The 27359-nt window shown below is 38.9% G+C and overlaps 1 protein-coding gene across 1 annotated transcript in view; it reads left to right on the top strand.

Moving 5' to 3' along the window:
* The window catches only part of TMTC4 (transmembrane O-mannosyltransferase targeting cadherins 4), a 57047-nt gene that overhangs the window by 3931 nt on the left and 25757 nt on the right, over positions 1-27359 (top strand). The window contains exons 3-7 of the mRNA XM_063337086.1: positions 3660-3775; positions 5833-6049; positions 9882-9969; positions 23974-24071; positions 26122-26214. Of these exons, the coding sequence (XP_063193156.1) occupies positions 3660-3775; positions 5833-6049; positions 9882-9969; positions 23974-24071; positions 26122-26214 (612 nt within the window). The remainder of the gene's footprint in view (positions 1-3659; positions 3776-5832; positions 6050-9881; positions 9970-23973; positions 24072-26121; positions 26215-27359) is intronic.

Below are 27359 nucleotides of genomic sequence, written 5' to 3'. Positions count from 1 at the left end.
GAGAATACTATAGACAAATTAAGAACCTACAGTGACTTTTTTTTTTTTTTTTAAGAAACATATTTTAAATTGCACAGCTCCTGGCAATGTTTCATTCTGCAAAGTTTTATTTGGGTCACAATTATAATATTTTAATTTCCTGACAGAATGAACAAAAGACTGATGTGAAACAAGGCAGGTTGTTTTGTTCATGTGCAATTTCCACACTTGTAATCTTTCTCCATTTCTTTCAGTTTTTACTTTCAAAATGTTTCAATTTATCTATGCAACACAACAACCTGCACCAGGATCATAGCCATAGGCAATGCTGAGAAATTCAACCAACTGCTTAAATAGATTAATTCATACCTTGTCTGTATGTTTGAAAAACTGTGAGGCTTATTCTATTTTTCACATCAAAATCCTCTTATTATTCCCTAGAAATTAAATGAGATTTTTGTGACAGTATCATTTTAACACAGGGGTCAGATGAATATGTGGAAATATAATATCCACAGGAAAAATACAGAGATAATCAGTTTACCAGTTTAATGGGGAGGGAGACTATCTAGCAAAGGCACAGTTTTATTAAACAAGGTAGAGCATATTTTATTCCTATTCAACAAGAGAGACAGCAGGTGAAGTAATTTTGTAGATTTATTGAGCATTACTATACCAGTATTTTCTTGGGTACCACACAGTGACCTTTTTGTCAATTTACTAGCTACCACCACCACCACCCCAATCTTTCAGTTATTTTTGTTAGTGAAAGATGCACTGTTAGTTGACCCCACACCTACAGTATCATGGAACATTCTGTTATTAGATTTTGTTGGGGTTCAAGACTGTTTTCCAGATGCTTTCTTGTCACTTTAAGCAGCATTTTAACTGATGCACAGCAGTTGACTTTTGTCTTTATTTATTTACTAGCTTGGCAAGACAAACAGTTGGATTAGGAGGAGCTTCAGACACAATATGGCATTTCCATAAGCCTTTATATAGAAAAACTGACCTTTCTTTAAGTATTGAACTCTGCTGTCTGTAAGCTGCTGCTAATCAAATATTTAGAGATTCTTTGATACCTACTTTCAGTTCTTGTAGAGAAAAGTCATACATAACTTTGAAACAGCTGTGTCTCTTAGAGCAAACCATTCCTATTTTAGTGTAAATCCACTGAGTGGGAAAAATAATGTAAGTAACTTTCTCTCACAGAACTTGGATGCAAGAGCAAGACACATGACTGAAGATTTCTAGGTCATATGGAAGTGTAATCTAATCACTAAGTAATTACATGTATTCAGCTTTTCCTGCATTCTTCCTATGGAAGACAAAAGAAGACTGATTCTAGATGAAAGGGAAACCTAGCCTTGCACATCTCAAATCTATTTCCCATCTCATGTTATTGAAAACCATCTGTAACATAGAAGACATACTTTTAAAATTTCAATACTAAAAAAAAAAAAAATCTCTTCCATTGTCCCTTTCTTTGTCAAATGCACATAAGGAGTAGTGCCATTGGTTGGAAAAACAGTCTGAGGGCCACAACGCCCACTGACGGCTGTCCCCTGCAGAGTACAAAGACTTCAGCATATATTGGTGTACAATCCAGTCCCAACTTGCCCCTGGAAAAGCAGGCTATATTGATTGATTTAGTGGCCTGCTGGTTGAGTGCACTCCTGCTCTGAGAGTCAAATTATGACCTGGGTTTGTGCATACCAGTGAGGAATGGAACAGGAATTTAGGTGCCTAAGGCCAAAACTGCAGTCCTGGGAGAAGAAAGAAATTTGTAGCTATTGTTTGGCAGGAGAAACATCTGTGAGACTGTGAAGAAACTTTGCGCCTCAATGATTCTTAAGCCCAACAAGATCCCCTGTGAATCTTGATTTCTTAAGGTTTTTCCCTGAGGATGCCTTAATTCACAGCTGCAATAGAGGACTTTTCGAAGACTACGGTGTTAGCCCTGCTCTCTTTTCTGCGTATTGATTAGTAACCTATTAGAGAATGCTTCGTTTGACAGTGTGGTAGGATTTTTAGCCTACTTCCTAATTTATTTTTTTTAACAGGTTGTCTAATACTCAACGAACTTGATCAAGTGATAGAAATAAGGCTCTTCCTGGATTTTTTTTTAATTATTATTTTTGTATAGATGGAAGTCAGAATGTGTTAAGAGAGAAACAAGAAATACTGAGTTATTTTAAGTTCAGTTTAGCAGCAGATAGTCAGCATGGCCCAGACATTTGGCTGTACCTTGGGACTAGCAGTGGTATATGTTCTCTCTTGCCTTGTTGTCAGGCCACAAATGCTAGCTAAGAATGAGATGGAAGGTACTGGAGACCACAGAAGGCGCTCAAGATACTGTAGAAGCAAGTGAGATGGTATCAGCATTTGAGAGGAACTGGAGTTAGTGAACCAAGGGTATTGTAATGTGGGAATCCTGTAAGTAGATGGAGATGTAGGAGAACGTGGGAATCCTGTAAGTAGATGGAGATGTAGGAGGAATAAGACGTAGGACACCAGGCTTTGTAAGACATTTCATGGGTTCATCAGTCTGGTTTGTCTGCTTACTTGTGTTTGTATTGGTTTGTTGGTCTCTTGAACAATTTCAGAGGAGAAAGTGGGGGTAGAGTAACTTGTGATTGATTGCAGGTGTAATACCAGCACTCATACAAAAGCTATTCATTTGCTAGTACAATTTTGTTCTTAGGTTCTGTCTTTAACGTAGTGTATTTATCCTGCATGTTTGCCATGGCATAAATCGGTATGTAATTGCCTCAGGGAAGCAGGAGAAGAGGGACAAGTAGAAGAGTATGTTAGTTTGAGCTTCCCATCTTGTCCTCACAGGAAACTGAGGCAGATGCTACCAAGGTCCTTATTTTTTCCTCTCCAAAATGTATGTTTTCCATTCAATAGCCTATGTTATTTGGATTTTTTCATTATCAGCATGACTCTAAGATAAAAGCAAAGAGTAGACTCTTCCTTTGTAGTGGTTTTTTTTAATAGACCCCTACCCCACCCCAAATTAAAATAAATCATTACTTTTCTGTCTTCTGCTCTTAATCTTTTAGAGCAGTATGTAGAGATTTTGATTCTTGGTTTCATATATTAAGGATTAAAAAAAAAAGCTATTTGAATTGTGTCCTGTGCAAAGTAAGTCTTCAAAAAGAGCTTAGTTGTTGTTTTATATCTTTAGTGTTCTTGCTTTCATGTTTTCATTAGTAGTTGTGCTACTGACACTGGCAGAAAAATAGCTATTTGCAGCAATTTGTAGTTGGCCTCCCTCGCAAGATAACCTAGACCTAAAATCAAAGGCTTTTTACAAAACTGTAAGGTAAAGGGTGGGGTTTTTTTGTGTTTCATATCTCAGCTATTGACCAGATTATCAACTGATATGAATACTCATAGTTCTACTAAATTGCATGTACTTACGCCTACTTACAGAATCCGAGCATCTCGGCCTTTATGATGACAGACATCCAAAATGTGACCTTCATTGCAAACTTGGGTACCTTGTCAAATGTCAGTAGTGAGCCAACAAAACACCTGCTATTTCTGTGTTAGCATGACCTAACACAGAAATGACCTAATACAGACCTGTATTAGTTAGAACTTTTTTGTGTTTTAGCTGCTTTGAACAAAACAGAAATATTAAGAATCTGTTAATTTATGATCTTTCATTTCAGGACCTCAGGGCAGAAACCCCACTTGGTGACCTGTGGCATCATGACTTTTGGGGTAGCAAACTCAGCAGCAATACCAGTCATAAGTCATATCGACCACTAACTGTCCTAACTTTCAGGTGAGACTTGTCTTTTTGCTTGAGGTCTGATTTTTTTTTTTAACCTATATTGGCTCAATTGATTATAGGGAGGCAACAGAAGAAGAGAGAGACAAAGTGTCTGGAGGGATACCTTTCCTGAATTGATTTTCCCGTTCACTACCTTAATCTCAAATTGAGTTTTAATTTTCAAATTGTTTCTTTCCCAAAGTATACATTATTTTGACATTCTGTATTTCAATGTACCTTTCAGAGATTGCATCTTATGCTCTTATATACCTTGGTACTGGGGGCAGTGTGGTTCAGTATGTAGGTCACATCATCAAAGAACCAGGAGGTGTACGTTCCCTTCACTTAGCCATGCTGCCACTTATCCTGCTATTGTAGTTTCTGTTCTCTGCTTTCCTTGTGACCTGTCAAATGATTTTTTTATAAATAGCATCAATCTACTGTGGCCTTTTGCCACTAGGTCACTGAATAGTCTTTCCATCTCTTCCCCCCGATATTCTAACTTCAAATCAGTGTGTGAGAAGCCTAGTGAGAGAGATGTCTGCTTATACATGTAACTTGCTGGTTTTCTCAAATAACTAAAGTTTTATGAGGGTTAGCTCACGTTTTTTTGCCCAAAGATTTGAGCAAGCAGTAGACCATGTAGAAATTTGGCACACAAATGCAGAGAATCTTTGAGGACTCAGTCTTAAGTGGCTTTATTTTCCCCATGCAACTCGGTGTTGTGGATGGGGACCTGGCACTGGTTCTGCAGTTGTGTCTGGTCTAAGCCAGGGACTAAGTGGCTGCAGGAGTACTCCCACTCTTAGTCCTCATATTCGAGCAAAAACTTTGACTCTTGAGTGCAGTGTCAGTGTTTTAAGTACTTAGCACTGTGGATTTCACTGTCTGTTGGGGTTTCTTGACGTTTTCATCAAGGAAACTATGCAACTGAATAGAATGTGTCAGAGTCTTAAACCTATTAAATCTTTCAGTGCATTACGCAGCACGTGCTTTCCTTCCTTTTTAGGGTCTCTGTGGTATATTCCATCTGTAGTAACATCCTGATTAGTTTAAAGAGTGAACTGGGATATGGTCATTGCTATATCTGAAAATATAGATGAGCATGTGGAGATGGTCCATAAAATGCTATTTTCACAAGTAAGAAATTGGTTTTCTCAATTTCCCTAAGCTCCAACTTCTATGTGTTTCACATTTATAATAGGTTAGGCTTTTTAAATAGATTTCACTTAAGCCAGATGCAGGCTGACCAAATGAACTATATAAAATCCCCTATCCAAAGTAAGTTTCTGTATATCTTACCTACTGATAAAAGTACACAGATAATAACAAGGTATTTCTCCATTTTTTCTCCCTCTCCATTTTACCACAGAGTTCCTATCTTGAATAGGGTTTGAGACTGCATTTTCACTTACACTTCCTTCTGGTTCTACTACTTGCCTGAAACCTCTCTGTAACCAGTCTCAGAAATTAGTTACTAAGATGTGCTAACTGACTACTTTCTGGTTTGATACTGAATTGTACACAGATGATTTCCATATTATCAGTCCAAATGCTATGACATTTTTCAGCTAGAATGTCAGTGGAAATCATAGTCTCAGTGCATATTAGTTTCCTCACTGTGTGGATTTAATTAAAATTATTTCATCAGGTTGTTTTGGGACGTAGTTTCTCTTAAGACCAAGGGTATTCCCCCACTAGTCTGGGTTGGTTATCTGTAGGAAACTCCTGCGTTGAAACATTGAAGTTACATTGCTCACCAAAAGCCAGTTCTAAGTAGCCACAGGTATGATTAACATAATAGCATTAACATATGTCTTTGACGAGGATAGATATGCTGAATATGGTATCCCATATGAATACCTTTGAGTAAAGATCGGGACATTGTTTCTAGCCTACTGTGGTGGCTAAGTGGTAATACCATGCGTGCTGGGGTTTGCTGATATTTTTCAGCCTTTTTGTGTATGTGTATCTAATATGATCTTGCTGTGGGGTTGTTTAGGTTTTCTGTTTGCATATCTCAAACCACTGACGTAATTCCTAGCCTTAATGTTTTTGTTTTTATATAGAATTAATTACCTTTTTGCTGGAGGCTTCTACCCAGTTGGTTTCCATGTCATCAATATAATACTGCATTGTACCATCTCAGTGTTGATGGTTGATGTCTTCTCGATTTTATTGGGTGGACTGCAATTCAGTAATAAAGGAAGGCGGCTAAACCTGGCTCCAAAGACATCTCTTCTAGCTGCTTTGCTGTTTGCAGTGCATCCAGTGCACACGGAATGTGTAAGTACTGAATAATTAGCTCCAATGATTTATATCTTAGAAGTTCTTGTCTATCTTTACTAATTAATTCTGTCATAGCCCTACACCCTACGCATTGCCTTTATATATTCTTAACGCTTCTCTTGGCACGTGTCTTATGAGAGCAATCAAATATTATGGTTAGGACGTCCAAAAGCTTGTAATTCCATAGGGCTGGACCTTATTAAGGAAGATAAATTAAATCATTTAAGTACAATAACTAAAGAAGGATAGCCCTAAACTACAGAGTTTCCCTAATTACTGGATTAAGAATTCATTACTGGAAACATTAGCTCATGAGCAGCCAAGGAGAATGGAATATAAACTGGATGCAAATGCATAACCACTTTTCATTTCCCTTTGCTTTGATAAAAAAAACCAGGGAGATAGAAAATTGGAGTGGGGCATTATATGAACTCTGTATGTGACTTTACTAGAATACTGCATCCAGTTTTGAACCCATGCTGCAAGGAAGACACTGGGAAAAATGCAGAGGACCCAGAAGAGCCATGAAAATGATTAAAGGACTGGAAATCATCCCATGCCATGAGAGATCAAATTCCACGGGTTTATATTTTTAACATGAAGGAGAGGATTAAAGGATTTACTTTTTTTTATCACAGCCTGTAATTATGTACATGGGGAACGCAAATTTGATAGCAGTGCAGACAAAAGTGTAACAGTGGCTGGAAGCTGAAGCTGTAAAGATGCAGAATAGAAACATGGCACATGTGTAGCAACTGACTGAAATACCTGACCAAAGATCAAAGTCCTTGTGTAGAAATTCTAGTGAAGAGGAGACGGTTTTCTTAAAAAGCACTTTTTCACTCATAGCTAAGAAAATCTTATGGCCTTATACCAGTGGGCTTGCTGGATGTAGTCCCTGATTGCTTGATCTTGTAATAATGAATAAATAAAATATAAAATAATCACAATGCAGGCATCATTTTTTTTTGTTTGGAAGGACTGAGCTACTAAAAAAGTACTAATTTTAACTTTGATCTTTGTGCTAGTAATGAGCACTAAATCCTCTGTGCACATTATTCTATATTTGTGGCACTGATTTTTCGTTTATTCACAATATGCCATGGTTCTGGCTTTTTTTCATTTGCTTTGCACATGATTGATGGGGAAGAGGTTGTTATGGATAGCTATGCCTCTCAGCTGACTGGGGACCCTGCATGTATTGGAAACCTAGAGATGGTACAATGTTATGTATTAGTAATTTGGCACCTTTTTTGGCAGTGTGGCTAAACCATCCCGCCAGTCACTCTGTGGTGTTTGCTTGCCTGCAGAATAGCTTCTTAGTGAGAGCACATTGTCCTAGCGTCAGAAAGGCCCCTGGTATTTGTTTTCCAAAACCAGTTCTAGATGTCAAAGTGAAGTAAAACAAGTCTTCATTGCTTTTGATGTTCTGACATGTAACGAGAAATCTCACTTGTGTCTTAGCTTTGCAATAGACCTATTATTGACTCCTTTATCAATATCCATAATTTTATTCTTCATTCCATTTGACTCTAAAATTATATTTAAATCTGCAGGCAAATGTTAATAAGACCTTGGTCATTTCAAATAAATTACAACTAATGTGGTCTGCTTGCATATGCAAGGTTTGAAGACTTGCATATGCTTTAGGCAAACACTGGAAGAAGAGGAAGAAACTAGCATGCTTACATGCTGTGTCTTTTCTAAAATCCATGAGTGAACAAAGGCCTCTAATCATTTACACAGTGAATAATAAATCTTCCTGCACTGAAGTAGTCATGATATTGCTATGGTTCCAGCATGAGTGTCTGTCAGGCAGCATATCCTCAAAAAGCATTTCTCGTGATTTTAAAGCTGTGAGTTTTAAGTATCATGACATCCTGCTTTTGAAATGAGATGACATATTTTGACATAAAATTGTGACGAATCTGTCTGTTTGCTGCTTTGGATTTTGGTATATACAGCACAAAACAAACTGTCATGTAAAACAGATCTTGAAAAGTTAAATGCTTTCAGTACCTATGTAAGAAAAACATCTGTCATCATTTTTCTGCCTACAAGTAAACACTCTTGTGGTGTAGTTCTGTCTTCTGAAAGATGCTTATTCTTTGTAACACTTGAGTGATGAAATACTGAATGAAACGCAGACATAAGAATATACCTGATAATTTATAACTGTATTTTTTTTGTTTACCTTGTTACCAGAGTCTATGGGCCCGATCCTGCATTTGAGATTACACGGGAGCGTTGGAGTTATCTGAGGCCGTATATGTGTTATTAGCCCCTTAATCTCTTTGTTGTAACAAATTGGCATTTATTTTCAAAATTTTATCTTGTTAGTTGAAAGCAGCTCCTGACACAGAATGACACTTCATTATTTTAACCTTGCAAAGCACTCCACAGCTATTGAGTTAATTCTTGTAATTCCTTTATAAGATAAAGAAGCAGGGAAGTTAGGTGCATGGCTTTGAATAAATCGAGAAGTTTTTCTGAACTGAATTTAGGAGTCCAACTGTTTCTCCTTTTACAGTGCTCAAGTGAACCAGAGGATAAAGTGGGATAGAGTCTCTTCAGTGGATTCAGTCCTACTCTCATGCCTCTACACTTCTTTTTCTCTCTCTGATGTTATTTAGAAATAGGTGTTCTATCATGTCAGACCAACACCAAAAAAAATTCCTTTTTCCTAAGAGAGGGTTAGCAGGTGCCTTTAAACAAAATGAAGATACAATTTATCTTTTTCCTCTTTCTGTTCCACTCACAAAATGGGACAACTGGTGTACTACACAAGAACCAAGGTTTTCTGCTTTTGTCCTTGAACCATCAGCTCAAAAAAATGGATTAAAAAACCCAAACCTGTAGCTGTTCTGCCCTGCTTCAGAAAGACTTCTGTGGACATCTTCTCCTGGAAACATGGAACCCAGCACTCCAGAAAGTAGAGCCAGGCTGAAAACAAAGGGGTGTTTCCATGATCCTTGCTCCGTGTGTATGTTCTAGTGAGGTCCCAACATCAGGGCCTGTACAGTCCCCTGCCACCTCCCTGTGTCATGATTTCCACAAAAAATTCACGTTGTATCCTGACACTTGTGTAATCGAGGAATGAAGATCCAAGAATATGTCAATCTATGTCTCAGCAAGTTATTGTAAATACAGTTTAAGGGCTTGAACCAAAGCTTGTTGGTGGCCCTGAGGGTGCTCTTCATTTAAATAGGTTGTCACAGATCCGGGGTACAGAGGTCCCAGAATGTGCTTCTCGTCTTTTTTTGAATTAGTAGAGCTTCTGTTACAAGATACAGTTAGAGGTAGCTCTAATACAATCAATTAATACTACACAAAAAACTGCCAGAGGGGGAATTATTTTTCTGATTCTGCAGGCTGGAAGCGATTTGTCCATTCTGAGTGTTCAGACTGCAGTTTGAAGGCTGTCTTGACTCTGAAAGTGGACAGTCTGGAGCAGAGCTGCCAATTTTATTGGAGTTCAGGATGTTTGCTAAGAGTTCTACTCAAAGGCAGCCGCATTCAAAAAACAGATGGAATGGGGCAGAGTCTGCATTTTCTTCAGCGAGGTCCTTCTTCACGCCTAAAACCAGCATTTTTTTCATAAGTTAAAGCCAAATTGTTTACCTAGCTCATAGTAAGCAAAACCAAATCAAAATTAGGGTGCACCTTAGAAAACTGTGTATCACTAATCCAGTAAACCAGGTAAAAAAAAAAAAAAGGGTGATACAGCAATATTCTTTTATACATCATTTCACTTTGTATATGTGTCTGTAACTTTATCTCCTGTTTTTTAAGAATAAAATCTGTTAATCTGAAACTTTTTTTTTTTAAGGTTGCTGGGATTGTTGGCAGAGCAGACCTACTGTGTGCCCTGTTCTTTTTGTTGTCATTCCTTGGCTACTGTAAAGCATTTAAAGAAAGTAAGCATTCTGTTTGCCCCTTTAATTTTATATTGTGTATATTTTCTGCATTCATGCTAAAAATGTCAGCTTGATGTGGTTTTAATTTATTAATGTTTATACCCTCCTAAAATATTTTTTAAAAATCTGCTTTAGCAGGTATTTATTGTTAGAAGGGTTGGGACAGCTGGAAGGGTTGCTGTCCCTAATTCCCATTAAACACCAAGAATTTATTTTAAGAAAAGTCTTATTTTGTAATAGGCTTATTTGTTAAATGTTTTATTGTTTATAAGCATAAAGAAACATTTAATTAAGTATTTTAGAAAGAAAACAAACCTACAAATGTATATTCTTAAATATTTTAGTATACTTTATGCCATTATGTTGGGATAGCTTAAATGGGAACGAACTTTAGGAACCTTACTTGTATTTTTAATGAATTGTAAATAATTATTCATATGAGTAACCCCTCTAAATTCCTGCAATATGCAAGTGCTGGCATTTACATGATGAGTATAGTGATATTTATGGTTTTTGTAAGACAGCTGTATTTAACATAAGCAGTTCCTTCGTAGATGTTTTTTCAAGTGAGCTTTTAGATCTTGTGTGTGAATGCAAGTTGGCAGTTCAAATACAGTTTTGGAGAAATTATCTTGGGGCTCCATTAAATAAAAACACAAGAATACATCAATTCACGATTATGAAAAACTATACAGGACATGCAGTCTGGTATCTGTCCCACCAAAGGAAATACAGGAATCATTTGGTGAACTCTTGAAGAGCTGTCTCGTGAAAAGCTTGTATAGTATCAGCTCAATAGGCATGGCCTGTAATGTTTAACCAGAGTTGACAGTGTATTACAGAGGTAGCTGAGCTGGCTTTGAATGATCTAGCTTAACAACATAGTCATAGATGGCATCACAGAGCTTAGTGTACGCTGGGGCGGGTAAGTTAGTCCACAGTGAGCTCTAAGACGCTGTGAATAGTGTTAAGATTGAACTATTTTGCATGGTTCCACAGCTGATATCATAAGTTTAACTTAATCTTCGCCACTTCAAATGATACTTATGGTGATTACTGTTCACTTTGAGACTTTTTTCTCCCCTTTGAGTAGGTTTCATTTCTTTCAACTGAACTAGTAATTTCTTGATGAAAATTGTCCTTGGGATCTTGGTTGCTCATTTATTTTTTCTCACCTATTTTACCGTGTATAATTGTGTTTTAATGTTTCTTTTTTTAGTGCTTTCCAGTTTGTTGGTACAGGTAGACCTATATGTCAGGGTAATATACTTTGCTTGAAGAACTCAAGAGCCAAATTCTTAGGATGACTATTGGAGTCTTTTATATAGGACACTGTAATTTTTTTATTATGGGGCTCATCTTAGGAATGGATAAGAATGGGATGTGTACTCTGGTTAGGGGTTTTCTGAGTGCTTGTACAACTTGCCAAGGCCAGTTTGATAGCTTTTAGAAGTCAGTGTAATTTTAATAGTATTCTTGTACTGAAATTCTTGTCATTGATACAGAAGGAGGGAAATGTTGTGAAGACAAGATACTAAGCAGCACTACGTATTTTTTATTGGACATTGCATCATAATAGTGTCAGCTGTGCCTCGTAATCAGATTTGCCAAGGAAAGCTACGATCTGCCAGCACAGTGGTGCCTTTTGTCTTTCAGATCAATTTTCAATGTTTACTATCACCTTCACTGCCTGCTTTTCCCTTAGTGACTTCTTCAAGAAATTTAGACTTTCTTTGTACTCAAGAATTTGTACCTAAGTTACATGCTTGAGTCCCTCCCAACAGTTTCCTCATTTTAGGTAGCTTGGTGACAGTTTCAGGTTCTTGTAGACACTCTCTGGCATGTCCTAAATGAGAGAATGAAAAGTTATTTCCAGCACTGTGAAGAGCACTAATAAGTTCTTTAGAAGGTCTTGCATGAAGCTTGAAGGGACAAGCCCAAGCTTCAGAGTATTTCTTTCCTCTGAACCTTACATGATTTGTTGCAGGCTGATGAGCAATGTGCCAAAACCCAGACATTTCAGAGTCAAGGTTTCAGGTCAGAATGGTTCTGGTCTGAAAACTGGTTTTGAAAAGCCTAGGTGGGATTCGTTGGTCATTTTGGATGTGTCTTGCTGTGAAAATCATTCATTTGTAGATAGAAAGGTGGGTGAGATAGAACAGAACAGACTATTTCATTTGGAAGGGACCTACAATGATAATTTGGTCAAACAGTCTAGTCCTGACCATCCATCAGGGATGACCAAAAGTTAAAGCATGTTATATTAAGGGCCTTGTCTAAATGCCTCTCAAACACTGACAGGCTTGGGGCTTCAACCACCTCTCTAGGAAGCCTGTTCCAGTGTTACCCTCTCGGTAAAGAAATGCTTCCTAATGTCCAGTCTGAACCTCCCCTGGTGCAGCTTTGAACCATTCCCACATGTCCTATTACTGGATCCCAGTGAGAGGAGATCAGCATCTCCCTCTCCGCTTCCCCTCCTCAGGAAGCTGTAGAGAGCAATGAGGTTGCCCCTCAGCCTCCTGTTCTCCAAACTGGAGAAGTCTTATGAGGTCCTCAGCCTCATAGTACATTCCTTCCAGCCCTTTCACCAGCTTTATTGCCCTCCTCTGGATGCGTTCAGGGACCTTCACATCTTTCTTAAATTGTGGGGCCCAGAACTGCACACAGTACTCAAAGTGAGGTTGCAGCCATGCTGAATACAGCAGGATAATCACCTCTTTTGACTGGCTGGTGATGCTGTGCGTGATGCACCCCAGGATGCGGTTTGCCCTCTTGGCTGCCAGGGCACGCTGCTGGCTCCTTTTGAGACTGCTGTCGCCCAGCACCCCCAGATCCCTTTCTGCAGGGTTGCTCTCCAGCCACTCTTCTCCCAATTTATACTTGTGTCTGGCGCTATTCCATCCTAGGTGCAGAATATGGCATTTCAACTTGTGAAATTTTATCGCATTAATCATAGCCTAATGCTCCAATCTATCTAGACCCCTCTGTAAGGCCTCCTGTCCCTCGAGAGAGTGAACAGCACCTCCCGGTTTGGTATCATCAGCAAACTTCCTAATGATGCATTCAACTCCTGCATCCAGACCATTGATAAAATATGTTGAACAGAACTGGCCCTAGAATCGGACCCTGAGGAACACCACTGGTGACCGGTCACCAGCCAGATGTAGCCCCATTCACTACAACCCTTTGAGCTTTGCCCTTTAGCCAGTTGTTTACTCGGTGCACTATGAACCCCCTCATCCCACAGTTGGACAATTTGTCCTGAAGGATGCCGTGAGGGACAGTATCAAAAGCCTTACTAAAATCCAGAAAAAACTACACCCACCACTTTTCCTTTATCCACTAGATGGGTGACCTTGTCATAGAAGGATATCAAATTAGTTAAACAGGACTTGCCCTTTGTGAATCTGTGTTGACTGTGCCTGATTGCATTGTTCTTTAAATGCCTTGTAACAGTACTCAGTATAATCTTCTCCATAATTTTTCCACGAACTGAGGTTAGACCAATGGGTCTGTAGTTCTCTGGGTCTTCCCTCACACGCTTTTTGTAAATTAGAGTAACATTGACTAGCTTCCAGTCAGCAGGGACCTCCCCAGACTCCCAAGACCTTCAGTGGATGATCAAGAAGGGTCCTACCATGATATCCTCTAGCTCCTTCAGTACTCTGGGATGAATCTCAGGTTGTCTCCACCGCTAGTATCGCTACAAACTTGACCACCAGCCTCATAAGCCAGCTGTGTTTCACATTGTGTCCATTATGTATGTAGTATTCTCAGGCTTTACTGGCTGAACCTTCAGGAGGTTTCCCTACTTTGTCACCTTAAGCATATAACTTGGGCATGCAACTTGAAAACCTCTTCTCCCTGCTCCTTCTGTGTGGGGAAAGAGACAGACTCCTTTTGATAGCCAGTCAGAATAGCTGATCTTAGGCATTTGCAGTCATCTTCTTAGAGGTATCAGAATCTCTTGGTTATGTAGGAGCTTAGGAAGACTAGGCTTGTAACTTAGGGTGCAATTCCATTGTCACTTCAGTTGGGCTGAACTGCAGGTGGCTGCTAAAATGGAGCAATCTAGATTCCTTTTGTCATAGATTATAGAGTGAATTAGGTCAGAAGAAAACTCTGGATATCGTCTCTAGTCCAACAGCTTAAAGCGGAGTTAACTTCATAGATCAGATTGCGTGGGGCTTTAGGCAGGTGAGTTGTGAAAATCTTCAAGGATGCTGGGGGAAGGGGTGCCAAATGACCAGTTCGCCTCAGCCTCTTTTCCTGTCCTATATTCTTCAGCCTCCTAACCATCTTAGTGGTTCTTTACTGGCCTTCCAGGTTGTTGATGTGTTTCTTGTGTTGGACACCACACTGAACACGGTACTCCTGATGTGGCCTCACAAGAGGAACAGTACTCCTGATGTGGCCTTATAAGAGGAACGACCTCTTTCCCTGATCTGCTGAATATGTTGTAGCTACTACAGCCCTGTGTGCATTTAACCTTCTTCATTGCTGCAAAGGCACATTACTGACTTGTCTTCTACTTGTCAACCAGGAACTCCGGATCCTTTTCTGCAGAGCAGCTGTCTAGGCAGTCCCCAGCCTGGACTGTTGCATGGTGCTGTCTTTGATTTTCATGAGGCTTCTGTCAGCCCATTCCTCCAGCTTGCCATTGTCCCTCCAAACAGCAGTCTTGTTCTCCACTGTACTCAGGTATCTTCTAGCTGAACCCCACCAACCACCACAACCAGTTTTACCTTCTGCCTTTGCTGTATTTTTTTTCCTTTTGGGAGTAGAGGTTGGTCCAACCCATCAGGCAGCTATTTGAACATTATTGTCTGTATAGGAAAGGGTAGTGTCCATATTGTAAAGGGCAGCTATAAAGAGAACAGAGGCTCTCTCTTCACAAGGAGCCACAGAGAGAAGACAAGGGGCAATGGGTACTTATTGCAGTGGGAGAGGTTTCACCTTGCTATAAGAAAGAAATTTTTTACAGTGAGAACAATCAGTCACTGGAACAACCTCTCCAAAGACATGTCCCCGTCACTGTAGGTTTTTAAGACGCAATTGGAAAGGGTACTAGGTAATCTCTTGTAGGCTTCCTTTCCCACAAAAGGTTGGACCAGATGATCTTTGGAGGACCCTTCCAACCTTGGCTGTTCTGTGATTCTATGTACGAAAGGCTTTAGGAAAGGGTAACCAGATATGGGGAGGTGGCTGTAGTAGAGTATGACTTTTCAGTGATTTTGTTGTATTAAAGTAAATATGAAGTTTTACCCTTGGATGCCTCCATTTTGGTGGTATGAATTTCCTTTGCTTGTGAGCAGTTCTTCTAGCCATTCACAAATAATAGGATAAGTAAGGAGTAAAGACCTTTTTATCTGAATTTGGCTGAGTTTGATTCTGCACAGATTGAGGGAGTCAAAGACAGCAAAACAGCAAAAACTGTCTTAGTCTGAAATGTAAACTAATACCATTCTGAATATAGGTAAAGAACAAGCATTTTAAAAATATGCACACATAGTTTAAAGAATAGACTTAAACAATGTCTCCTAAGCAGCAAAGAAGAAATACCCTTTCTTCTCGCAGAACGTTTTTCTTCTGCTGGCAAATCCACAAGATCCAGAAGGTCTGCAATACTGCCAGTGCACATCGGTGGTTCCAGTCCAAGTTAAGAGTTGGTATTGTGTCACTTTCTAGGTCAGACCAAGATGGTAATTTATCTTTGTGGAATACTCTTTGTTAGTAAGAGAGAGGGGGAGAAAACAACCAAAAAACCCTCTGTGCATTCCATTGCATCAGGCTTATGTTTCTAGTCAAATATAGCTGCTTTATGATGATCCTGCAGAAAAGTGGGATCTACCAGTATGTTCTAAGATACTATTTCCTTTTGTTCTGATAGGTTTTTATGTATTAAAGGCCGGCATGACCCTAAACCCTAGGTCAACTGCATGCGTTCTTGTTTCTGGATTTGGCTGTCACATGTATATAGCACTTAGGTCACCAGCTTTTTAGAAGTAGCAGGAGAAGAGCTATCAAAGGTGGATTTTTAAAAATTGTTATTAATAGATGCACGGTAGTGTGTTTCTTTTGGAGTATTGAAAAGAGGTACAACTCTAAGCCCTTCAGGATTTGTGGACTGTATTTGTATTGTCTTTCAAATACAGTTACCAAAACATGTTTGATTCTAGTTTGCTTTTAATGATGAACTTTGGGCATCAGCGTAAAACAAATATTGAAAAGCCTGAGTTCATGCTACTGATCTGGTTGTGTCCTTAGTAGCATATACTGTTTTATCACCAGGAGCATCCCAATGCTACTATTGGACACATAGGTTATCTAAGTCTTTCATAAGGAACCTGACTATTGCAGCAAGGCAATGTGAGATTTGTGCGCAGTTGAGTTCCAGAAATCTCTTTTTTTTTCACGAGAGCCAACATAGTTGTTGAACTCTTGTTCTTGAAGTCTTCTCTAACAGAGACAGAAGTCAGAGAAGAGAGACTGGCTAGTGCTTGTTTTCACTTGATGTCTATGTGAATGAATGTAAGAATTGTTTTTTGCTTGGGAGTAAGGACTCATAAAATGTCTGTATAGGATTTGGGGGTACTGTGGGCAACTATATATAATACTGAAAACAGTCAGGAGATCAGAAAAATATCAGTGTCAGACTGGAAAACTTCCAAAGGAAAATGGTGTTTTTTGTAAAGCTCAAGATATACTGCAGCTTGTTTGTCTGATGTGGTTTATTTGTGGTTTTGGTGGATTTTTGTGTAGACAGTTTCTTTTAGCCAGAATCTGTAGCATTAATTTTTTTTAAAAAGTATCAGCATTTAACACGCTGTGTGGGCTATAATGATGTCTTACTGAAGTTCTAAAATTCTGTTACTTTTTCCCAATATACAGTTTTCGATGTTACCATCTTTGATAGGATAACATTTATATTTGCAAGGAACTAATCTGTTGTTCTCATTCTGTCCTGCTGTTTTAAAACACAACTGTGGGAACAAATCCACTGCATAGGCTTTGGAGACAGCAAGAGCTGACAACTGTTTAGGTATGTTCTGAAGGGAATTGTGGGTTATTAACTTTGTTGAATTGCAATGCAGCTTCTGTGGGAATTCATAAGGCATTTTAAAACTGCTATAGTATTCATTTTGCCTTCGTCTTCAGCCTTGACAGTGATCCAGTTGCATGTATTTGCCATCTGCATTGGCAGTCTCTGAGCGATGTAGAATTATGAGTTCATGATATTTGCTTCATGTGAATAATATTGGCCTGGATATTAAATAGGGGATCAACTATTTGCTCATATGCTATGTCTTCTAAAACTGACTTTGTTCTGGTTGTGTTTCTGTTTTGTTCTGTTCTGGGTAGTCGCCCGTTAATCATCTACTAGTTCATTGCTAATTTAATAAAACATGCAAAATAGACCGTAGTGATGAGTTTTGTGACTATTGGAGGTTTATGTTACGGAGGCTTTCCTATAGATTGAAAATGTTTAAGTCTCCTGTGCGAAAGAGATCATTGTTAAGATATGGGGAATTTGTTCACTATTTTGCAATTGGTCAAGAGGTATTTACTATTATTAAACATGCGGGCTCTGATTTTTCAACTATGTGCCCTACTGTTCATATTTGAACATATTGTGAGGGAATAGTTGTATGTGGAAAAATTAACAATTTTATTATTTTAATGGGTAGAGAAGAAACTATAACCTTTTTTTGTAGAATTAGTGCTAAATTTGACTTGTACAAGATGGTATTATTCACGCATAGATGATCCCTTTACTGTAGTGATATATAACGAGTTTGAGATGTTTGGATATGTTTAGGAACGGCATTTGCTATTGTAATTTCATTATTAAGTGAAACACTGAGCTGAGCTGCAGTAGTATGTACATTTGGAGACACACAAGGAGATCTCAGGCTTAAGTTAATTCTAACAGTGGATTCTTATGTGATCCTTTAAGACTAGTTAATTCTCCCTTTGCTTAGCAATTCACAAACAGGGAAATCTTAGAGCTTGGCTAGATAGGTATTTGTACTAGTTTAGTTGGAAGACACCATCCCCACAGGCAGGGCACGTCAATGGAGTATATGAGCGTTTGTGATCTATTTCTGTTAAAAATTAAAACTTCCTGCAGGAGCTCAACATGACTGACTTTGCTTAGACTTTTGAAGGAGTAGGTGCTTTCACAGAATCAATTACTAGGTTTCATCTGAAGATGGTGACTTCTTAAACTGCTCCAGGCTGTCACCTGGCTGAGCCCTAAGTTGCTCAATTAGCTTTGAAGAAGGAGATGCTGAATGTGTAATGTCTGAATTGGTAGTAATTGTTTGGGATATTGTTAGTTTAACTTTAAAGCTTGGTACTCTAGATGTAGTATTTTCTTCGTATCCTTAACTTGTAAGGAATTTGTCTTCATTGACTTGTGGACTTAGGACACTGCAATATAAGGTCTCTTGAAATAGGATTAGTGTTTAGGAAGACAGAGTTGAGGTGCATCGTCAGTGTGCTGCTCATAAATTTAGGATCAGTCAATTCCACACTGTAAAACACTTTGTATATGCATCCTAGCTCTAGGAATGCTTATACTTAAGTCTAGCAATCTAAATGGAGGAGTCCTCATGGCTCGTTTATGGTTTGTATAGTTATTTCAACTTTCAGACTTAACGTACTCCTAAAGAGGGACCATCTGAGCAACGCTTTTTGATTTTGTATAGAAACGCTATATTTTTCTAGCTTAAAAAAAAAAAAGAAGCAAGTACTCTGTTTCTTTGGCATGGTTACAATTTTGTCCATCTGTTAGAGTGGCACAATGCCCACTCACAATATGGTGTACCAGTTTCAACCAGGCACAGGTGCCAACGAAAGATTGGTTTCGTTTTCTGACACACGATTTTTCTGGTGGGAAGCAGTGCTGTATTAGGGGAATGTGCTTCGTTAGTCTGATTACTTCTGTTGGCATGTGTGTATCTCATAATAATAATTAGCACTTATGCAGTGCTTTACATTTTCAAATCACTATTAAAAAAAAAAAAGATTGAAGGCATTGCTGAATGACGGTCTTTTGTATCTATTTTTCCGACCTAGTTTACTGAGATTTCTGCAGTTGGGGGGGCGGGAGGTGTTGTGCATATTGACCCAGGAACAAGCACAAGATAAAATGTTTCTTAATTGAAATCCTTTCTCTTTGAAGTTTAATCACTGATGAGTTTTCATAATATTACAATTCTGTTTATGACTGTACTGATCTTTTGAGGCTGCAAAAGAAAACAAAGGAACAGAGATTATGGTTTTCAGGAGGAGATCTTGAATCACAGAATCACAGAATGGTTGAAGTTAGAAGGGGCCTCTGGATGTCACCCGAGCTGACCTGCTCGAGCAGGGTCACCTAGAGCCACTTGTCCAGGACCATGTCCAGATGACTTTCTATTATCTCCAAGGATGGACGCTTCAGAACCTCTCTGGGCAACCTGTGCCAATGCTCAGTCACCCTCTCAGTAAAAAAGTATTTCCTGATGTTCAGACAGCATCTCCTGTGTTTCAGTCTGTGCTCATTTTCTCTGGTCTTGTCACTGGGCACAACTGAAAAAAGCCTGGCTCTCTCACGTTGGCAGTCTTCCTTCAGGTATTTATGTACATTGATGAGATCCCCTTGAGCCTTCTCTTCTCCAGGCTGAACAGACCCAGCTCTCTCAGTCTTTCCTCACAGGAGACACGCTCCAATCCCTTCACCCTTTTACTGGCCCTTTGCTGGACTCACTCCAGTATGTCCATGGCTCTCAGGTACTGAGCCCAGAACTGGACACAGTACTGCAGGTGTGGCCTCATCAGTGCAGAGTAGAGAGGGATATTCTTCCTTGGCCTGCTGTCAATATCTTGTCTAATGCAGCCCAGGATACTATTAGCTCTCCTTCCTGCAAGGGCACATTGCTGGCTCATGTTCAACTTGGTGTCCAAAAGGACCCTCAGGTGCTTTTCTGCCAAGCTGCCTGCCAGCTGGATGGCACCCAGCATATACTGTGCCTGAGCTTGTTCCTCTCCAGGTGCAGGATTTTGCAGTTCTCCTTGTTGAACTTGATGAGGTTCCTACCAGCCCATTTCTCCAGCCTGTTGAGGTCCCTATGGATGGCATCGTGACCCTCTGGCATATAAGCCACTCCTCCCAGTTTGTTGTCATCTGCAAACTTGCTGAGGGTACACTCTGCCTCATCATCCAGGTCATTAATGAAGATGTTGAACAGGATTAGACCCAGTATTGATGCCTGGGGTACACCGCTAGTTTGTGGTCTCCAGCACAGCTTTGTGCCACTTGATCACCACCCTCTGGGCCTGGCCATTCAGCCAGCTTTCAGTTCACCTCACTGCACATCAGCCTGTACATCAACAGCTTCCCTATAAGGACCTTATGGGAGACTGTCTCCCTTAAGATCCTCATTATGGGACCCCTCACTGTGGGATTAAGATCCTCATTATTTCTCTCTTGCTGTGTGATTTTACCATCTTTGAGAGTCCATCCTTAAGCTTGGCAACACTTGAAATGCTGAGACATTCCTGGCATCCGAGACTTGAGATGTTCACAAGAAGACAAGTTTGTTTCTGCAAAACTTTGAATGTGTGCCTATTGAATGGCATTCGATTATCAGGTTTTTTCGCTAGACTATTTCTTCAGTTTGTCAATGGAATTCTGACTTCTCCTTAATATGCTTCCTGGCCATTGCAGCCTGGCAGCACATCTGGACTTAACCAGGATATTCTTTCTTCCATCATCCGCATTTTTTAAGTTATCTATTAGAGCCAGACAAAGGAAAGACCCAATCCAGAATGTATCTTTACATTTTTCACAATGACCTACACTCTTAGTGTAGTTTTCCAGCTGTTATTGTACACATTCTATAATAATTACATGCAGCCCATATTTTTTTCTGGCATATTTCACACTGTCTCCAGTGGTATTCTCATACCTTTGTGAATTCAAGGTATAGGATGTTTACAGAAAGGCCCTTTATTTTCCTGTCCAAGCCAGAAATTATACTTAGTTTGATATAAACGGTTAAAATATGGCAAACAGTTAATCATATTCCTTTATGTTTTAGAGGGTCACTTAGAAAATATTTTGTTTTAAGTTGGTTTTTTTCTCTGGGTAATTTTCACCAGTCAGTTTAGCTTTGTTTCTATAGTTAATTCTTTCATATCTCTTTTCCTCTTTGAAAGTAGGCATGTAGGTATTCTTTTGTTTTGTTTTAAGCTTCTGGATTCTCATGTGTTTTTCATGATTTCTCAGAGGTAACATTTGAGATTACTTTGGGTTCTATAGGACTTGGTGAAGTAAATTTAATCAATTGTAATTTAAACCAGATTATTTTCTCTAAATTCTGTGTCTTGTAGTTCACTATTTTTCCTTTTGTTCTTGCTGCCTTTCTGCTGGTGTTGTGCTTGCCATCTGATTGCAGCTGACCTCTTTGTGAAAAAAATGACGCAAAAAGGCACAGAACACTTCTGTTTTCCAGGCATTGTCCATTTTCTTTCCCACTGAGTATTGGAATAACTCCGTCCTTGCTGCTTTTCTTATCTATGGCATTGTGGGGTTTGTTCTTTACATACATACCCTTTCTCATTTTGTGATGTGACCTTTCTGAGTTTGTTTCTGTATGACTGTGCTACTGTCGTCCTTGATAATTTGACCTAGTTCCTTTTTTCCTATTACTTCTTATGTTTTGAATCATCAAAGCATTTGTGAATTGCCAGCTGGTCTCGTACTATATATACTTCCCTCTTCCATGTTGAGTTAGTTTGTATTTGCGTACTGAATACTGCTTCTCTGAGAAGTGCTTAGTTGTCCTGATTTCTTTCTGCCAGAGTTTGATTCTGGGAAGAAGAAATCTCTCAGTTGAAGAAAGTATAGTATACTTCAGTAAACTCAATGAAGTCCCTTGGCTTTGTGCGCTGTTCTCCCTTTTTATACTTCCTAAGGATGACTGATTGTCATTTTGTGAACACAGTCAATTACTTTGCCTTCCAACTTTGCATTCTCTCAGCTAGTTTGTTTCTACATTAAAAACAAAAAACAAAACAAACCAAAACCAAATTTCAAGAACTGGCTGAACGGTCTGTTGTAGTGCAGAGTCTGAAGAGTGGAAGAACTTCTTCAAGGGATGCATTTAAGACAGATGCCTTTTATTCTTAGCAATATTCTGAAAACAAATTTTGAAGCCTCCTCCTCCATGAGTTGCAACCCTCCGTTGTTCTTCTGTATGATTGATGTGAGTTGGAATTTCCTTATTGCTTTTTTTTTTTTTACTTGCAATGTTTCTTTAGTTTAGTCATTATGTATTTTGTATTTCTATGTTTTGTTTTGGTATTGTTGAGATGTGTATGACCTCTTTCCTTCAGAAGGCTTTCTTTTAACTTTATAACATCTGCACCTCTGATGTTAAGTCTTACCTCACCTGTGAAGACGTAATTTGGAGTGGAGGGAGAAGAAGCAAATGCTTGTTAGGTATTGCAATGATGAATCTCAAACATCTTAATATTCACTCTGTTGAACATTTAAGTCTTTGGTAAGAAAGGAGTGGTAGAAGCAACTTCAAAACCTGTTCTTCCACATATTTTTATGAAAACTTCTGCTCTCTGCCACAAAAGAAGGAGTCTGCTTCAAAATGAGAAAGGAGGCCGATGCCAGCAGATCTTTTCATACTTGTTATGGTTTGTATCTGTCCCAACAGTATCTGAGCTAGTATACTGGTTTGCCTTCAGTGAAGAGAACAAGCTACTTCTCTAAAAGGTGGACAACTGCATTTAATTAGGTAACTTAATCCCGAAAGGTGTCCCCTTCTCAACCAGTTAGAAAGGAAGCCTGTTATACTAGCATAGGTGTAGGTGCCTACTTCTGGTGAAATTAATCTTAATTCTGCCATTTACCCTTTCCATAGACCATTACTGCAGTTCTGTTTAAGTACTAAGGGTCAAACCTGCATTAACAGTAGGGAAGAACTGCTCTAGAGATGAAGGAAAGTAAGAAAGGGATTCAGTCAATGAACGTAGAGTTCAACTTTGTTTTTTCACGTGCCAAGTCAAAGATTGATTCTTGTGATGCCTGTAGAACCCACGTTGCTTGAATCAAGAAACTGCCTCTGAACAAGCTGAGTGCTTCCCTCTGTTGTTTGCGCCTGTGGAGTAGAGGTTGTGACAGATATGTTTTTATGTGAAGTACCCATCTACTGTGTGTGTGATAGTACCTTGGCTGAAGTAGGGCTTATTGTTACATTAATCTCAGAAATACCTGCTTGTAGTACCCAAAATCAGCTACATGGTGCAGTCTTTAAAGACTCTTTCTTTGAGTAGAAGCTGTAGTTACTCTTGATCTCTTAACCCCAGAGTTCCTCACCCTGCTGTAAAACTGCTTCCTGAGTGCAAGAACTAACTGCTTCTCTGCTGAGATGCTGAAATTTTTGAGCTCCGTGGCATTCCATTGCAGTGCTAATGAAATGACATGAGGTACTTGCTAAATGCAGCAGCCCCGGAGAAGCAGCTCATTGTGCCTTTGTAGATTAGACTACAGTTAAAACAGTTTGTGTGTGTGACACTTCATGTGTAACCATTAGAAAGAATTTCTTGTGCTTGTGATAGCTTGGAAGAGAATGGCCCGTAATGATAGAGCTCTAGCTAAAGATGATAAATGTGTCTAACTATTGGAAATTAACCTTTCCAGATGATGAATTGTGGAAACTATGTGAAGCTTCTGCCATTCTAATTAGTCTGGCTAAAACGTCTAGCAAACAGGGAGGTTTCTAATGTCTCTGAGAACAGAAAATGACTGCAATAAAGGGACAAATGCCAGCATGTTGCAGGAGGTCCCCTATGCTTTTTAAGTCTGTGTATCCAGATCTTGACTGATAGAAAAGATAGTGAGATTAAATGCTGTATGTTTTTAAAATTCTAATTTTAACTTAGATTTACAACTTTACCTTTAAATGTATAAACCCAATGTTATGATGTGCTTTATTTTGACAGATAAGGAAGGACATAATTTTTCTATATTCTGGGTGCTGGTGAGTGTCATCCTAGGTGCGGTAGCCATGCTATGCAAAGAACAAGGAATTACAATATTGGTAAGAATCCTCTGAATTTTGACTTCAGCATCTGTCAGGTGCAGTTGTAAAGCCTCCAGAGATGAATCTTCTCCACAGCTAATCGCACGCACACCTTTTTGTTCTGTTCAGAAAACTAGTTAATGTTGACAAAAAACAGTATTCTAGTAGATCTGTCTTGATTGTATCCCTGCCAGTCTGTTGGAATTCTTCATTTTATCTTTTGTATCTTTGCAAAATTTAAAAGATTTACAGTGTTAGTTTCAGTGCGTATTGTGTTCATTGGCCTTGTTTTTCAATGTAATTGTCGAGATAGAGGGGCCTTCAGACCTCTCATTGAAGGCGTATGAACAAAGACATAACTGGAGGAGAGCATTTTTAAAAGCTCTACCCTCTTGTGAAAAGTGTAATTAGAAGTAGGGTCATTGTTTATGCATTTCTAATACTGAATCTCTTCCTTCTGTCCCTTATGTAAGGATCTGTCTATACAAACAGATATACTATTCATGTTCATTGTGCTCTTGCTTTTTATTACTTCAGTGAAGACTTTCTGTTTTGGGTGACCAAATCGGCCACCTGAAATGCTACATCTGTGATTTTTACCTTTTATATAGCCATATATCTTATAAATAAATCCCATTTGTAGCTTTAACTGAAATAGATAAAGCAACAGAATCAGAAGAATTATTTGCAGCAAGGACCCTCTTGTCATTGCTAGAAAAAAAGGGAGAAGAAATTACAGGAAACTTGTTGCTTTAGGACATTATTTTTGGATGGATGTTTGTAAAGTGATGTATTTTTCAAAGGTGTCTGTAAGGAAAACATAAGGAATTCTCTTAAAACATGGTGTGATTATTTCCTTTAGTGATATGAGTAATAATTTGAGCTAGCAGACACAGAATTGTTATTGGATCTGGGGGTTTTATTTATTTCCGGTTGCATTGATAGTATGATTTTTTTTTTTATTTTTTTTTTTTGTGCTGAGGGGGACAGGTCAGAGGGATTAAAGGATAAATCACACATTAAAAAGATTGCCTATTGGCTGAATGTATTTTTCAGCAGGAGTCATGCCTTCCTATCTCCATGCAAGTGAGCCAAAAGCCTTTTAACTTCCAGGTGGCCTTTCTATGTGGAACCACGCCACTCTCTAACCTATCTCCTGTCTTCTCCCTTTGACTGTCAGAAAGAGACTTGTGGCCTCCCAGTGTCCTAACTTTGGCTCACCTGGAACCATTTTTACTGTCTTTTTTTCCATTCAGTCTTTAGAACATTGAGGTAATTTCCAAAGTTATTAGAATATAGGCTAAATGTTCAAGGATTGTCGTGGCTGGTGATTGCTGAAACATTGACAGGAAAATGTTAAAGTTGGATTTTGCTGGTCACCTTAACAGAATTACCCCTGGACGTATTTTGGTTGCTTGCTTGGGCATAGGATGTACAAGTATAGTGCTGCAAAGCACTGAATATGCTCTAGTTTTATGTGTAATGGCTGATGTCACATAAAACATTGTCACATACGGCTGATGTCACATAGAACTTTGCTTTTTTTCAGCGACTTCCACTATGTATATACCTCTGTTAAATCTTTCTGAGCCTTTGTTGTGACAATTTATGTACCCTTTAAAAATAGTATTTCTGAAACCTGACAGTCAAAAGATAACCATGCTGCACAGCAAAAAAAATAAGTAGAAGGCTTAAATAAACTCCACCTTACTGACAGAAGCCTTAGCTTTTGACTGCAGTGTTTACGCTGTGGAACATTTGGGAAAGAAGACAGAGCAGAATACCATTGTGACCATGCATATGGGGTTTAGCTTGCTGATTTTTGATATTCCCTGAAGGGTTATTCCATGTAGCAGGAGAATCCCCATTACAGTAACATGATATTCTACTCATCCGAGCTCAGGTTCTTAATCTGCCATCATCACTACCAGTGTATCTCTCTACTTGTTTGGAATCAGAATTAACATGTACAGTAACTCATAGAAGAAGAGGAATTTAAGATATATTTAAAAAATATTTGTGGTTAGCTGCTCTATCTTATGCTCTTATTTTTCTCTTGGTTGCTTAGGGTTTGAATGCAGTGTTTGACGCACTGGTGATTAACAAGCTAAATGTTTTGGAACTTATTCAAAAGTTACTACATAAGGACAAGTCATTGGAGGTGAGTCCTCAGAGTTTTTTTCATTCTGGCCATTCAGATAGTCATGTACTAAAAGACAAAGATACAACTTCTGACAATTTCATTGTTGTTGAGAATTAAAAAAAATAGAGGTATTTTCAGGCAGCCTGGTAAGACAATGCACTATGACATCTTTACAGCGACATGAGTAGTAATGGGATAGCATTAGAATTGCATTATCTCATAAAATCCATTCCACACTTCCCTCAACAGTATGTTAAAAATATAGTGTGGAAGAGCTGATTGCTTGATGCAACAGGTTCTCCAGGGTCAGTAGCTACACACTTGAAACCGTTGTTTAACACAGTTTGGTCAGAGTAAAGAGAGAGAGAGAGATGTATTGAGATGTATTCAGATTCTCGAATGAGATAGCTAGATATTTGAAAAAGTACATTAAAAAAATATTATGTCTAATTTGGCCAGTACCACTAAAGTATTACACTGGGTTGTTTTTTTCAGATTACAAATTACCAAACAGGAGAGAGTTCCTATTAGCTTTGGAGTTTAAAAGAAAAAATATGTAAGCCCTGATAGTCGCTAAGGATCGAATTTCTGACTTTTGTTGATATCACTTTATCTGGTATTGGGTCAAGTGGAATCTGGCACCTAGTATTTGCCCTAGCAAGCAAATCACAGAAACAATCAGCCTCAGGTGAATGACTGATAGCAGCCAAATAGAACAACAGCCTTCTTGAACATCACTACTGTTCAACAGCTAAATCGTTTGTTTCTCCCATCCCAGGTTCAGCAAGGCAAAGGAATGTTCATTGTACTTTGCATCAATCAGTGGTTTCACTGCAGAGAAGTCTTGCTCATATTTGAGTAGCACAAGTCCTGTGGAGCTTTTAAATTACTTTGCAAAGAGTCAAGTGAGAGCTTCAGAGGGAAATCAGTGAAAGTGGAATCTCTAGAACTGAAACAGTATATTTGACCAAGAACAGCTAAGTGAGGGGTGCAGGAGTATTTCAGGCAGCACATAGGAATGCTGGAGAATTTTGCTGTATAATGAGAGTAATGTCAACTAGCATATGACAAGGAAAGAGTCTAGAGCTGTAGGTCACTAAAGCAGAGCCAGTTCAGAATTAAAGTGATGGAAATAAAAGGTAACAAGGAGGACCCTAGGAATA

Source organism: Chroicocephalus ridibundus, chromosome 1 (genome assembly GCF_963924245.1).
Source record: "Chroicocephalus ridibundus chromosome 1, bChrRid1.1, whole genome shotgun sequence".
Taxonomy (NCBI): domain Eukaryota; kingdom Metazoa; phylum Chordata; class Aves; order Charadriiformes; family Laridae; genus Chroicocephalus; species Chroicocephalus ridibundus.
This window is presented reverse-complemented; position numbering and strand designations above follow the sequence as displayed.